This window comes from Pieris napi, chromosome 20, assembly GCF_905475465.1.
Source record: "Pieris napi chromosome 20, ilPieNapi1.2, whole genome shotgun sequence".
Taxonomy (NCBI): Eukaryota; Metazoa; Arthropoda; class Insecta; order Lepidoptera; family Pieridae; genus Pieris; species Pieris napi.
In genome coordinates this window covers 9,445,640-9,461,444 of record NC_062253.1, presented here as the reverse complement: position 1 = coordinate 9,461,444, position 15,805 = coordinate 9,445,640, and the positions used below count along the sequence as shown (strand labels likewise).

Here is a 15,805-nt window from a genome sequence, read left to right as displayed (position 1 = left end):
CCTAATTTTTTTTTTTTATTTATAGATAAAATTTTATTTTTTATTTTTTTTATGTTACAGAATTAAAAAATACATACAACCCCTAATTTTCAACCCTCTACGATCAACCCCTATTTTTTTATTATAAATGATATACATGGCAAAACGACGTTTGCCGGATCGGCTAGTTTATTTATAAATTTTATCTGATTAATACAAATTAATAGAAACTTGTATATGAAATAGTAGCGGCCCATGCCGGATTCGCACGGATGGACATTTTTTGTAAATTTTCTAGATATTGATATGTTATTTAATATTGTGAAAAAATTTTTAGTGCCATCATCAATAGTTTTCGCAGCGCATGCGATGAAAGATATTTTATAGGCATTTTTTTACACCTTGGGTAGCATTATTGTAATATTAGTAGGGATCCTTATTTTTTTCTTTTAATTAAAATAGCCTATACTAAACAGTGATAATGTAGCATTCAAATGGTGAAAGAATTTTTAAAATTAAAAAACTGCACGTATTTAGGTAAAAAAATTCACTTGGAGGTTATGGCCGATTTACATGATCTTAGTGTTTAGGAGAGTGCTTTAGGATAGTGCTTTAGTTGAAACATGTAAACGCTACTTGCTTTAGTACGGTTCTACTTGACTTTCAAGTTGAATCGCTTTTTATTTTTGTTTCAAGTGATACCCCTCCCGCGCCCGCGCACCCCCCGAGTTCTTCCCTCGTTGTGTGTAAACACGTAATTTAGTCAAATCTTTAGGAGAGTGCATAAGTGCTGTGAAACGCGTGCGTGTATTTTGATTTTTAAAGATGACCAAATGGTCGGAAGATACAACTATCAGATTTGTGTCTGAATATGTTGTACACGAATGTTTGTGGAACGTTAAAAACAATTTATACAAAAACAAACAGGCTAGGCATTCGGCATACACTGCCCTAAAAGAAGCTATTTTATTTATTATTTATATTTAGTTTATTTATTTCGAATAAAATCTCGTATTCTATTTTTTCCATAACTATAGTTAGTATTTTGCGTAGAATAGAGCGTATTTGCCGACGTCGTTGCGCGTTCATTGTGGCGCTGTAATGATACTCTACTGGAAGAAATGTAAACGTTCACTCGCAACGCACTAAAGCAGGGGTCTCCAATATGGTTTTGGCCCTCGGAGCTTACAGGAGTAATCAGTATGGCCCTAAGGCTGGAAAGTTTGGAGATCCCTGCACTAAAGCACTAAAGAACTTGCCTTTCAACTTGTACTAAAATACTCTCCTAAACACTAAGATAATGTAAATCGGCCTTAAGAGGGCGAGGGAGTACAGAAAACGTTACAGCTTTACGTTACGTTAATACTTTAACGCTCCGTAACCACGGAATACCCGGATTCGATTAATTTTTAGCCAATAGGCCAACGTCAAAAATTTATTTGTTAATAAATTCTGATAAATGGCAAAGAAAAGTAGACGTCATAGCGTCATAAAAATGTCATGCAAATGTTATTACGTAGATTTCAGACACTGTGATATCAGACGGTTCACTAGAATGATTGTTCACTCGAGTGAATACTTCATTTTTTTTCATTCTATGTTCACACTGCTTAGACGAAATGATACAGAAATGAACATTCATTGTTCTTTCTTTTAAATATGTCATCGAATGAAGTCGTACGTCTTGGAATTAGTTTAATTTGTGATCATTTAATCAAAGAGTTGACAAAAAAGAAGCAAAGAAAACGTCGAAGGTGGTGGGTGCGACCATGGATTTAAAGAAGAAATTTATTTAAAAAAAAAAGTAATGTATTTTGATTGTTCCACTTGAACACCATTTTGCCGCATGTAAACAATATAATAACACACAGAAAAAAAAGTTATAATTTCGTCGACAACGTGATGTCCGTCAACTACAGGACTCGAAACAAAATGGCCGAATCCGAATGAACGTTCTCTCAAGGTGATATAGGTGATATCAGACGGTTCATTTTTTGTTCATTTTCACCTTTCATTCGGTACATTTCACTCGAAATGAAATGTCTGAACAAAAAATGAAACACGAGTGCCGAATGAATTCATTAGTGAACCGATCCAACAGTGTTGGATATTGGCATCCGGTATCTTTCATTGCCACTCCGAATGAACGAGAAATGAACGGTCTGAACACTGAGAGAACGTTCATTCGGATTCGGCCATTTTATTTCGAGTTCTGTAGCCGACGGACATCACGTTGTCGACGAAGTTATAACTTTTTTTTCTGTGTGTTACTATATTGTTTTCATTCGGCAAAATGGTGTTCAAGTGGAACGATCAAAATACATTACTTTTTTTTTAAATAAATTTCTACTTCCATGGTCGCACCTACCACCGTCGACGTTTTCTTTGCTTCTTTTTTGTCAACTCTTTGATTAAATGATCACAAATTAAACTAATTCCAAGACGTATGACTTCATTCGATGACATATTTAAAAGAAAGAACAATGAATGTTCATTTCTGTATCATTTCGTCTAAAGGTGATATCAGACGGTTCATTTTTTGTTCATTTTCACCTTTCATTCGGTACATTTCACTCGAAATGAAATGTCTGAACAAAAAATGAAACACGAGTGCCGAATGAATTCATTAGTGAACCGATCCAACAGTGTTGGATATTGGCATCCGGTATCTTTCATTCCCACTCCGAATGAACGAGAAATGAACGGTCTGAACACTGAGAGAACGTTCATTCGGATTCGGCCATTTTGTTACGAGTCCTGTAACCGACGGACATCACATTGTCGACGAAGTTATAACTTTTTTTAACTTTTCTTCAAATTTACTTTCATCCATTCGAAGATGATTACAATATGAATCAGGATTTCAACGGCTAGTTCTCTCAACAATGTATTGGAAGCTCCTAATCAATTTCTTCTTTCAATCCATGGTCGCACCCACCACCGTCGACGTTTTCTTTGCTTCTTTTTTGTCAACTCTTTGATTAAGTGATCACAAATTAAACTAACTCCAAGACGTACGACTTCATTCGATGACATATTTAAAAGAAAGAACAATGAATGTTCATTTCTGTATCATTTCGTCTAAGCCGTGTGAACATAGAATGAAAAAAAATGAAGCATTCACTCGAGTGAACAATCATTCGAGTGAACCGTCTGATATCACCTTAAGCCGTGTGAACATAGAATGAAAAAAATGAAGCATTCACTCGAGTGAACAATCATTCGAGTGAACCGTCTGATATCACCTTATCAGACGGTTCATTTTTTGTTCATTTTCACCTTTCATTCGGTACATTTCACTCGAAATGAAATGTCTGAACAAAAAATGAAACACGAGTGCCGAATGAATTCATTAGTGAACCGATCCAACAGTGTTGGATATTGGCATCCGGTATCTTTCATTCCCAATCCGAATGAACGAGAAATGAACGCTCTGAACACTGAGAGAACGTTCATTCGGATTCGGCCATTTTGTTTCGAGTCCTGTAGCGACGGACATCACGTTGTCGACGAAGTTATAACTTTTTTTTTCTGTGTGTTATTATATTGTTTTCATGCGGCAAAATGGTGTTCAAGTGGAACGATCAAAATACATTACTTTTTTTTTAAAATAAATTTCTTCTTTCAATCCATGGTCGCACCCACCACCGTCGACGTTTTCTTTGCTTCTTTTTTGTCAACTCTTTGATTAAATTATCACAAATTAAACTAATTCCAAGACGTACGACTTCATTCGATGACATATTTAAAAGAAAGAACAATGAATGTTCATTTCTGTATCATTTCGTCTAAGCCGTGTGAACATAGAATGAAAAAAAAATGAAGCATTCACTCGAGTGAACAATCATTCGAGTGAACCGTCTGATATCACCTTTAGTGTTCAGACCGTTCATTTCTCGTTCATTCGGAGTGGGAATGAAAGATAGCGGATGCCAATATCCAACACTGTTGGATCGGTTCACTAATGAATTCATTCGGCATTCGTGTTTCATTTTTTGTTCAGACATTTCATTTCGAGTGAAATGTACCGAATGAAAGGTGAAAATGAACAAAAAATGAACCGTCTGATATCACCTTAAAGGTGATATCAGACGGTTCACTCGAATGATTGTTCACTCGAGTGAATGCTTCATTTTTTTTCATTCTATGTTCACACGGCTTAGACGAAATGATACAGAAATGAACATTCATTGTTCTTTCTTTTAAATATGTCATCGAATGAAGTCGTACGTCTTGGAATTAGTTTAATTTGTGATCATTTAATCAAAGAGTTGACAAAAAAGAAGCAAAGAAAACGTCGACGGTGGTGGGTGCGACCATGGATTGAAAGAAGAAATTTATTAGGAGCTTCCAATACATTGTTGAGAGAACTAGCCGTTGAAGATCCTGATTCATATTGTTATCATCTTCGAATGGATGAAAGTAAATTTAAAGAAAAGTTAAAAAAAAGTTATAACTTCGTCGACAACGTGATGTCCGTCGGCTACAGGACTCGAAACAAAATGGCCGAATCCGAATGAACGTTCTCTCAGAGTTCAGACCGTGCATTTCTCGTTCATTCGGAGTGAGAATGAAAGATACCGGATGCCAATATCCAACACTGTTGGATCGGTTCACTAATGAATTCATTCGGCACTCGTGTTTCATTTTTTGTTCAGACATTTCATTTCGAGTGAAATGTACCGAATGAAAGGTGAAAATGAACAAAAAATGAACCGTCTGATATCACCTTAAGCAGTTACAGCTTTTAAGTTTTTTTTTGCTTTTTTGTTTTTTTTTTTTAGAAATGAGACTTGCGTCTATTGTTAATACATTTTTGACAAATTGGACGCAACACTTTCGAGTGCACTTCGGGAGTCACTATATACGGCGTGGTTGTTTCTGGGTGACAAAGGATCCTTTGAGTCGCTTTAAGAATAGCCACTAGTTCTGCTTGATACACGGAACAGCATGAAGATAGTTTCAATTTAAAAGTCTCAAATTCGGCACCATTTTTCCATAAGGAAATGCTGGCACCGACCAATTCGTCTACTTTACTTCCGTCTATATCTTTACTGCCGGTGCATCTGTTCTAGGACCCTCTTGTTCTCTATAGGCTATAAATTTGATATCAGGTTCTTTGGAGTGGTGAGGAATACTCCACGATACTCTTTGCTCCAGGTCACCTTCCAATTCAGACTGAAATAATCCTCTCTTTGCTTCGTATAGCACAGCGGCCTCCTGGATTCTAAGGTCTAAGGGCAATAGTCCAGCGAGGATCAAGCTGGCATTCAGTGATACGGTTCGGTAAGCTCTGTAGAGCTTCAGCGCGAAGCCTCGTTGTACTGAATTTAATTGCTTCCTAATTCCTAGCTTTTTAGTGGCTGGAGCCCAGACTGCTGCCGCGTATAAGATTATCGGCTCGATGACTGCTGTTTAAATAATATGAATTACATCTCGGTGTAAACACCAGCCAATTCTCGCCGCCCTTGCTAATTGTTTGTAAATATTTGTTGCTTTCCTGCATATATTGGAGATATGTTTATTAAAGGTCCATTTAGCATCGAGAGTCAAACCAAGTATTTTTATTTCATCTGATAGTTTCACGGACACTCCGCCCATATTCAAATGTGGTTTGTCATATTTTTTTTTTTTTGTTATAATCATAGCTTGTGTTTTTTGTGGAGCAAATCTGAGTCTGTTTTTGGTACCCCAATCTATTACATAGGCAAGAGCAGCATTAGCATTTCGTTCTATTTCAAATGCTGATTCTCCGACAAACACCATGATGACGTCGTCTGCAAAGGCTTGACAATAGTACCCCTTTTTTTCCATTTCTTGCAGCAATGGATCCAAAAGTAGGTTCCAGAGTATAGGGCCACCTATGGATCCCTGAACGCATCTTTCGATGTATTTCTATTGACCTCCTCTCCCGCATATTTTAGCTGAAGCTTTCGATCTTTTAGGTAGCTATCTATTAGCTTTCTCAAGTTAATCGGGACCTTTAGTTTAGCCAGCTGAACCCGTATCATTGGCCACCAGGCACTGTCAAAAGCGCCCTCTATGTCCAAGGAAACTATCGTTATCAGTTTTTTCTTATTTATTTGGTCTCGTATATAGCCCATAAGGTCGTAGAGGGAGTCTTCTGTGCTCTTTTGTGGCATAAATACGTATTGACGATGGCTTAGTTTAGGTATCACATGCCATTTCAATCTATACACAAGCAATTTTTCTAGGATTTTACCCATCACGGGCAGAAGACCTATTGGTCTATAGGACTTTGGACTCGTGATCCTTACCAGGTTTCCTGAGAACCACTACTGTTGCGACTTTCCATAGTTTCGGGAAGTATCCAAGTTCTAGACATTTGTTTGCCATTGATAGGAACACTCCCGGATCCCGCAGGATAGCTCGTGAACAAATATCGAGAGTGAGGCCATCTGATCCAGGTGCTTATTGCAGTCAAAGCTACCAATCACCATGTTGAGTTCAGTAATAGTAAATGGAGGATCATGGTTGTCATCATGGTCCTGTTCATTTACTGTTTCAGCGAGCTGTCTTGTTACTTATGTTCCTGATCATCGTCTTCTTCTTGATCACGCGGATAAAAAACCTCTGCTAGTAGCTCAGCCGACTCCCTTGAACATAGAGTTTTACCTTAATTATTTAGCGGTAGATCTTCATGCCTCTCAGTGGTTTTATTTATAATTTTATATATCCCCTTCCAAACTCCTTCTTTATCCTGTTTTTCACAGTACTCTTTCCAACTATTAATCTGTGCTTTTTTTGCTTTTCTCTCATATATATCCTTAGCCTCTAGATATTCTTTTATCACTTTCTGTCTTCGAACCGCGGCAGCGCATCGAATCCTACGCTTTTTAGTCACCATTATCCGTTTAAGGTTTGCCAGTTCTTTGGTCCACCACGGTATGGTAGGGAGTGATTTATTTTTTATTTTAGGTATGCAGGCATTACTGGTTTCTGTTATAATATTTATATATATGTTGCTATAATGTCTTCTAACTCTGTTTTATCGGTTATATTATCTACGTTTTGTTGATTTATTCTATTTTCCAAAAGTAACTGACCGGTTTTCTCTAGAAAATTAGTCCAGTTAGCTTTTTTAGTATAATATATCCTTGTTGTTTTTAATTCTGTGTTATTCTTTGTTATTTTCTGTTTTATTGTAAAGGTAATAGTATTGTGGTCAGAGCTAATTAAGTCTTGATTTACTTGCCAATTTTCAACTTTTTGTAACATATCTAATGTGCAAGCCGTTACGTCTATAAAACTGGTATATTGTTTATTGGCTCGTATGGTATAATATGTGGGGGTGTTTCCCTGATTTAAAATTTGCATTTCTAATTGCTCCAGTGTTGCAGCCATATCTTCTCCCCTTTCATCAATTACGGAGCTGCCCCACCAGACACTTTTTGCGTTTGCATCTCCTCCAAAAATTAAGTTGCGTTTTAATTTGCCTTTGATTTTAACTAGTTGGTCTAGGTTTTATTATTCTTTATAGAAGACTCAATTTTTAATTTTCTTATTATTTCAATTCAGCTTATTAGTTATTACCCGATTTCAAAACACTGAAGAAAAGGCTTCTTAGAATAAAATATATATAATACTAGCAGACCGGCCAAGCGTTGCTGTGGTTTTTGTTATATTACATAGTAGCAAACTATTCAAGGGAAACGGTAGGAGAACACCAGTCATGGAGACCACCCATGCTTTTTTGATGACTATGCCATTAAATTGTAGCTTATGTGAAACGTTGGTACTTTTAACTTAGCGCCATCTGTTAGAATTGTATCAAATAATAACAAATATTTTGCAATTAAATAACATCGTGGGTATAAATTGAGATGTAAGCTATCCTATCTTTTAAGTTAGATCAAACTGCACACGGTGTGCACATTTGATTGATATCGGTTCGGTAGTTTACGAGTCCATAGCGGACAAACAACGTGACACGTAATTCATATATGTATATATTAAGACTAGTAGACTCGGCCAAGCGTTGCTGTGGCTAAGATTTTTGTTATATTACATATTAGTAAACTATTCAAGAGAAACGGCAGGTGAACACCAATCCACCATGCTTTTTTGGTGGTTATGCCATTAAATTGTAGCTTATTTGAAACGTTGGTACTTTCAACACAGCGCCATCTGTTAGAATTGTGACTGTAAAATAATAAACAAATATTTTGCAATGAAATAATATTACGGGTATAAATTGAGATGTAAGCTATCCTATCTTTTAAGTTGGGTCAAACTACACACGGTGTGCAAATTTGATTGATGTCGGTTCGGTAGTTTAGGAGTCCATAACAAACAACGTGACACGTAATTTATATATATTAAGATTATCCAATGTTATTAAAGTTAGACCCAGTAATCCATAGACTAGAGAAATTCATGATTTTAGTAGTTAGGGATGTGAAAAAAGAATCGATTATTAAAAAAATCTATTAAAATCGAATTTTTTTACGCGATTTTTAAATTTAAAATAATCGATTATTTTTATAAATGAAAATCAATCATAGTCGATTTTTCATCTGCCACCTCCCGACATTTGTCTGGTCTTTTATAACCCGGACCTCGAACTATTAGGTATATTCGATATACATCGATGTTTACAATGCGATATATGAATCCGATTCTTTGAAGATGTATTGATAATATACTCGATATGTTTTTTTTTTTGTAAAACATCGAAAGGATGATAAAACCAGTTAATTTTACTCAAGTTTGAATGGAACACTATAATTTAAAAGTAAAATAAATTTATCCAACAGCACAAGATTATATACTATTAAAAAGACAGTAACAAAAACAAAAATACTGCAATGTGCTACTGAAAAGGCATACACTCAGCATTTATCAAATTCACCTAAAATCTATCAAAACGAGATTAAGTTAATTTCGAATTTGGTTATTCTTAAACTTTAATTTGTATTGTTTATTTTTATTTAAAAAAAAACCATCAAAAACAAAATATTTAGGGAGTTTATTTTGAAATTAATTCCAAAATTAGAAAAAAATCAATTAATAAAAAATCGATTTTTTTATGCAGAATGTCACATCCCTATTAGTAGTTAACAGATAAGTTATAAAAATAAAAAAAATTTCATAACAAACTGCTACAGGACTAACTAGTGCTGACAAAAACGAATTTATAAGCAATAATCAAATATTGCTTTGCAAAAATTTTTAAGTAGATTTAGATATGTAAGACTAAGTAGTTGAAAGACAAATCAATAAGTACTTACTGCTGTATAAAGGTGAAACGCTAGCGCGTTTCATTCGACTATCAACGCCATCTAGTGAAAAGTAGCAACTAACTTTTCTTGATATTGGGCTTAAATCTCCCTTCTTATTACGCATATGCTCAACATATCTTTTGAGATAATTTGAAGCAATTACAACTGAAATTTCAGGTTATGACAGCACCTCGGTATACAGCAAATATTCTGCCAGGCGCTAAATTATTTCTTTATTTAGTTTGTTAAACTATACAAACAGCAGTATCGTATTTCGTTTGAAAAAACACGGGCTAGATTTATTACATTGTAAGTTTACATTGCAGTGCACCGAGCGCGACGCCCCAACGAAACTCGTTTCAAAGAAACAATAGCCATCCGCATCGATACATCGAAATTATTTACTTTTTTATTTACTTTTATGTACATGTACTTCTCAAAACTTACTAAGACAACGTATTACAGAGAATCGTTAAATCTCGCTTGCAATGAAATAAAATATCCATATGAAGCACTGATTGAGTAAAAATTGTCTTGTCTGGCAAGAAATTTAAACATGGCAACGCCGTCTTATCTTAAATGGCGTATGCAATAAAATGAGAAATGACCTATTAAGTATCTAAAGTAAAAGTAATGAGCTTATCCTGTAAGGGCATAGGCTCCCCATTATGTCAATTGTGAAGAATTGACATAATCGTTTCTCTCGCACGCATCGGTGATTAGTGAGAGTAAAATGCAAGCGAACAGCTTTAAATTACTATCATGAAACGGTGATGTTATTATATTCAATTCTCTTTAAAACTAACATAATGTTACGATACACAGTGTAAAGTTTTTATAACGAATTTCAAGGGACCGAGCATTGTCGTTATAGAGAGTTTCGTTATATGGAACGACAATAAAAAAAATCTAATTTAACCAATTACAATAATTTATATATTATATAATAGATAGGTAGCGATGGTGCGTTTAGTAACCAAAATTTCCTACAAGCAATGTAATCTAAGAATAATGGCACACGTGTCAATACAATTAACAATAAAGGCGAGACGGCTGTTTATGACCTCAAGTGTCTTCCTCTCTGTTCTTAGAAATTTCGGCACCTCAAAAGCTTAGTTTCGTAAGCTGATTATAAAAACAATAACACTTAAGTATGTTGTTGATGTCTAGATATGAAAATGTTTCTTACATTTTCAAATTTAACTTATTTTACGTTTCACAGAGATTGTCGTTATAACAAATGTCGTTATAAAGAGTTTACATTGTAATTGACTTACCCATATACAGAGGAGATTGTCTGCTGCCGACGTTGTCATCAACATAGGGTATGCCAAGCGTTGCTATCCCAGTCTGGCCCACTCCAACCACCAGGAGACACACGAAGAGCCAGGGAATCACTACCGCTGTTATAGAGGATCGAGCAGCAGTACTTTTCATATAAGCTGCATCGCAAGCTGTCGACGAATTGTCATTGCACACGGGCGCAGCTTCAGCTCGATGCGAGTCCAAATGTACGTCCATCAACTGCGTCCCATACAGTATATGAGGTACCACACATCCAATAACTCCTATTGCTAGAACGATCATCATGCAACCAATCCATCTCGGCCTGTGTCCACGGCCAGCTAAGTAAGTCAAAAATAACGCTGTGCATATTTGTCCAATTTCCGTCGCAGACAGTAGAATCCCTGTCGTTTTTGATTCCACCTTATACAGCTTCTCAACTGTCGTCGTCACACTCACGAAATAAGTGAGGAACATGCCCTGCAACACCCAACCCGAGAGGAAAACCAGCATGAACACGTGAGTCGAGTGAAACACGGAGCGAGGCTGGGTGGGCGGAAGTTTGCAGTCGAGGGAGCCATTATTATTTCCGGAAGCTAACCGTTCTTGTTCCTCTGGTGTGGCCTCCACGCCTTTCATAGCGTCTTCCTGGGGTGCAAGGCCGTTGGGACCCTCCCCACCCGCTGGTACAGTTACAACAACCGGTGCCCTGCAACAAATGAAAAACAGTTCAACAAAATAGTTCGAAAACAATATTTTTGTAATTGTATAGACTCACGTCATATCGCTTGACCACGACTAGTCTGAACAACCCTTAGCGCGACGCAATCGACTGAGCGGAAACAAAATACACGCGAAGCTCGCTGAAAGCTTTCTGATAACGGGGAGACAAGGAATGTTGATAAGCGATACGGAAAACTTCTTCGTCGCACCCGAAGCGACTCAAGCGCATGCTTTCGATAGGAACTGGTGAGCGATTGAGGGATGTAAAGCTGCGTGCGCGCACCCAGCCCGGCGCCGAGAGACTGCAGCGTGCACTTGCGTCTTGCAGCCGAGCGCACAGCACCCGCCCCTCGACATCTCCCCACAGGGTTTTTATTGGCCGCCTATCCGTTTTTTACACCGTATGCGCTCACTCACGATGAAAGCCGTCTGTTCGTCGCCCTCCTCGCGAGATTCCCTCTCGCCCCGTCTGCGGAATGTCTTTGTGTCGAGCATGTCTTTACTATTTACATTTTACATACAATTCAAATGTAGATGAAGTTGGAAACTGTTTTTTAATCTGGCGCTCATTCAAAACGTGCACGGCGATCGTAAATCTATAAATATTTAATGAGGGCAAAATTGTATGATAAAGTAATGTGGACAACGATGCGTCAACCGTCAGGAATCAACAGCTAAGTTCGCAATTACCGGTGCGGAATATTAATGTGAATGTGTGGTGCGAGTAACAGGACTGGCGAAACTCACCACCGGGGCGTTGACCAGTGACACTGGTGGTCTAAGTCTTGACTGGACTATCGCACAGATAATACTAATCGCTGGCGAATTTTTCGCAGTTTCGTGAGCCGATATGTGTAACTGCATTCTCTGATAGTGAGTTATGACATGCAATGCACGGGTTATCAATATATTCTTATCGCGTTGATAATGGGCGCGGAGCGAATAGGCCGGCCACTTGTTGAGCGGGTTACTGGCCTGACAACCTTAAACAGAATGCCCTATTTAACACATCAAGCTCTAGTTTGATAGCCTTGGTAACACTTGTTAAATTATGCCAACAGATATCGGAGGCATGACTGTACAATCCTATACGTCCTCTGCGATCGTGTATCATTAAAACCATTGGGTATCACAAAAAAACTGTTGCACATTTTTAGCAATTATGACATCAAAACAAAATTTGAATGTGATTTTAAATAATTACTTTTATAACTTTAGGTTTTATTCGGTCATTATCTAGTGTTGGGCATTGTAATACATCCAAAAAATGGTTTGATTTTTGAGGTTTCTATAAATTTAATTCAAAATTAAAACCTGAATATTGTTAAAATTAATTCGAGGACTTTGACTTTGTTTAGCAGTAATAATTTATTTATTTATTTACACTTCGTTACCCAGGTTACATAAGTTATTAGGCAACGGACGGCCTTATCGCTAACAAGCGATTTCTTCCAGGCAACTCCTATATGGAACAATAAAAAAGAAACACCAACAGACGATAAAGTACAAGAAGTGCATAAATAATTAACAAAAAAGAATTTAGTTTTTTCTTTGAAATAGTATTAATTGTCCTTAATGTAAAATTTCAGAATCCTTTAATTTTTTTTCTTTTTGTTTAATAATGTACTTACTTATGTTTTTTGTTTCAAATATATCGTTTATCTATGTAATCTTAGTATTTTGTTTTATAATATGTATGTTAGTTGTACAAATAAATAAATAAAATTACAATATAAATAATAAAAACATATAGAAAGTTTCAAGAGGAAAACGCTAAATAATTTCGAATATTAAAAGGTAAAACAAACGAATCATTAGGAATCTCTAATTTATGCTTTAATTAAATTTCTCTTTCATCTTGGCACAGATTGTGTAGGTTAATATAATAAACGCTTACAGCAATAACAATCATATTTCTTATTATTTCGTTTCTTCTAAATAAATATATATTCAAATACACCTGTAGATAATACAGTATTAAAAAAAAACCCTTGCATTCTCCGCCAGGAATATGTCGCCTGACAAACATTATTGCAAAGGTTGTTAGATAGAGACCCTATGTGTAAATGAATAAGTAAACCTGGTTTTTTGAAGCCGGTAATAAAGAAGGTCTTACGGTAATTTACACATTCATTATAGGCAAGTATCTTTTGGCAAGCAGGTGAACAGTCTACCTTAACCCATACATACGTACATACATACATACCCAATTTTGTTACTAAGCCACGGTAATTGGTGTCTTGTAGGGCTTGAAACGCATATTTTAATTTAATTGGAAGGCAATGAAAATAATATCTTATAAACAATCTAAGCCAGTAAAATAAACAGAGATTGGAAAAATTGAAAAGAAATCCGCATTTATACAAACATTAAAACACCAATATTTCTATTTGTTCCTAAGTTAAATCGAAAAAAACAAATGAAATCCTTATTTTTTTTTTAAGTTTTTACGGATGAAACGCAATAATAATAATAATATAGGCGTCACGAAGATGTGCAGCGTTTTGACACCGATTGAGAGAGTGTGAGAAAGGGCGAACGTAGCATGAAGCAAATAGCCATGGAGCGAGAGGTGGGAGAGAGCCATAGTGAGAAAGATTGAGAGAGAGATAGAGTAAGGGAGATCGAGAAAAAATACACGCTATTGGTTGATGTATTCGTTTAGTAGTTATATACTAAACATATTAGAACTTTAGATGGCAATTATGTCGCATAACGTCTTGTGCAGTACACGCAGATTTTTTATTTTTTTTTATTATCATTAGCTCGTATACAGTGTCTAAACAGCGTGAATATAGATATACAAATACTATGAGTGATTATATACTAGTACATGATCACCTATTGGAGCTTTTTACCTTAGTTATAATTATAAGAAGTTTCACTTCTGTCATGTGTACGCACGCACTTTATTTTTGTTTTCTTTATTAGATACTTTAGTTAATTTATTACGTGTATGTGCACAGAATTAAAACCAATATAAAATATATAAATGTTAATTTAACAACTGCTTAATATAATTCCAAAACACGCAACGCTTAATCTTCAACGTCAACCCACATCAAAATTTGTCCGTGTGTTCAACGCAAAAAGACACTGCCAAATATGCATTTAAATAAACTAAAAAAAACAACCCACATCTGCATTTTAAGATTTAAATTACAAATGGAAAAATTAGTCATTTCTCGGACTTCAATAAAAAAACTTCGCTTACATGTACACGCTGTAAAATAATCTGAAGTCAGATTAAAAGAAATGCTAATATATTTTAGACTGGTTTAGTTACAAATTTAAGGAATATTCATAAATAAGTGGCGCTACAATATATTATATACAGTATATTATGATTATATATAATATATATATAGTCCATAGCGGACTTATATATATATATAAGTCCGCTATGGACTCCTAAACTACTTAACAGAAAATTTGCACACCGTGTGCAATTTGATCTAACTTTAAAGATAGTATAGCTTACATATATAATTCTACTGTATGTGTGATTTTTATATGCGTTTGGGTGGAGCCCTGGATGGTTTAGATTCACAAATCAGCCCGGCAGATGGCGCTGCAGGTGGTACTACTTTGTTTAATATCCTAATCGCTTGAAATATCATGCAGGTCTGTGGGGTCCGCTAGTGACACAATATATAATTCAATGTATTCATTTTAAAATGTTAGTACAGATTGAATATAAAAATCATAAAACATTGTCAAGTCAGTAAGTTATAAAGTAAAGCGGATTAGGCATAAGAAACTCATCTCTCAATGTTAGTTCATAAAATATAAATGGACTTCTGTAAATGCATTTGAATGCATACTATATTATATTGGTTTTCCTTTTTTATTATCACATTTGCCAGTGCGCTACACCCAAGGGACTGCATAATATCAGTGTTGGGGTCAAATGGAGTCCCTGAATAATAATACAATATAAATTGTATAAATTAGTTTTTTGTAATGTAGGACCGAATAAATTCTCTTTCTTTCTATTATTTCTTATTTATTAGGCAAGTAGGTGTTCATTGTGCTTAGTTAAGATGCCTTGTAGAAAATCGAAAACTAATTTTGTATGAAAATGACAGTTCGTGTTGACAAGTTTCTTAGACACGTGTAGTTTTTTAGGTTTGTGACATCCCGGATTCAAACTCACGACCAACACTGCTCCCTTTTCATCCTAGTGTTGTTATAATAATAATAATTTATTTATTGCAAGAATATGGTATGTTAAGGTGGTACAATCGCAAGTTCGCATATTCTGCCACACACAATGGCGCGCAAATTTGTCTTAAGGAATTTTACATTTTACATTATTAGTCAAAGTCAATTCTTATATTATTTGTATCGTACATACCATACTTTATTAAATTTATATCAAGTACAGTGTCTCACGCAAATAATAATTTATTGAATAGTAAATTTTTTCTTACACTAATAATAATTTAATATAAGTCGCTTTTTAAAGACCCTAGTCGGAAGATCTTTTAATTCCTTTGGTAATTTATTGGGAACTTTAATTGCCATACAAAGGGTGTCTTTCCGAAACAGTTCCAGATTGATTTTTGACAGAGCCA

The 15,805-nt window shown here is 35.6% G+C and overlaps 1 protein-coding gene across 4 annotated transcripts in view; it reads right to left on the bottom strand.

Annotated features, from left to right (window-relative positions):
• LOC125059628 (solute carrier organic anion transporter family member 74D) overlaps window positions 1-15,805 on the bottom strand; it is a 73,637-nt gene that overhangs the window by 18,078 nt on the left and 39,754 nt on the right. For 2 of the 4 annotated variants that reach the window (XM_047664129.1, XM_047664128.1), the window contains one exon: window positions 10,499-11,214. In XM_047664129.1, the coding sequence (XP_047520085.1) occupies window positions 10,499-11,144 (646 nt within the window). In that variant the 5' untranslated portion in view covers window positions 11,145-11,214. Of the gene's footprint in view, window positions 1-10,498; window positions 11,215-11,283; window positions 11,537-11,975; window positions 11,998-15,805 lie in introns of those variants that run through there. The other 2 variants (XM_047664131.1, XM_047664127.1) reach the window with 2 other exon arrangements.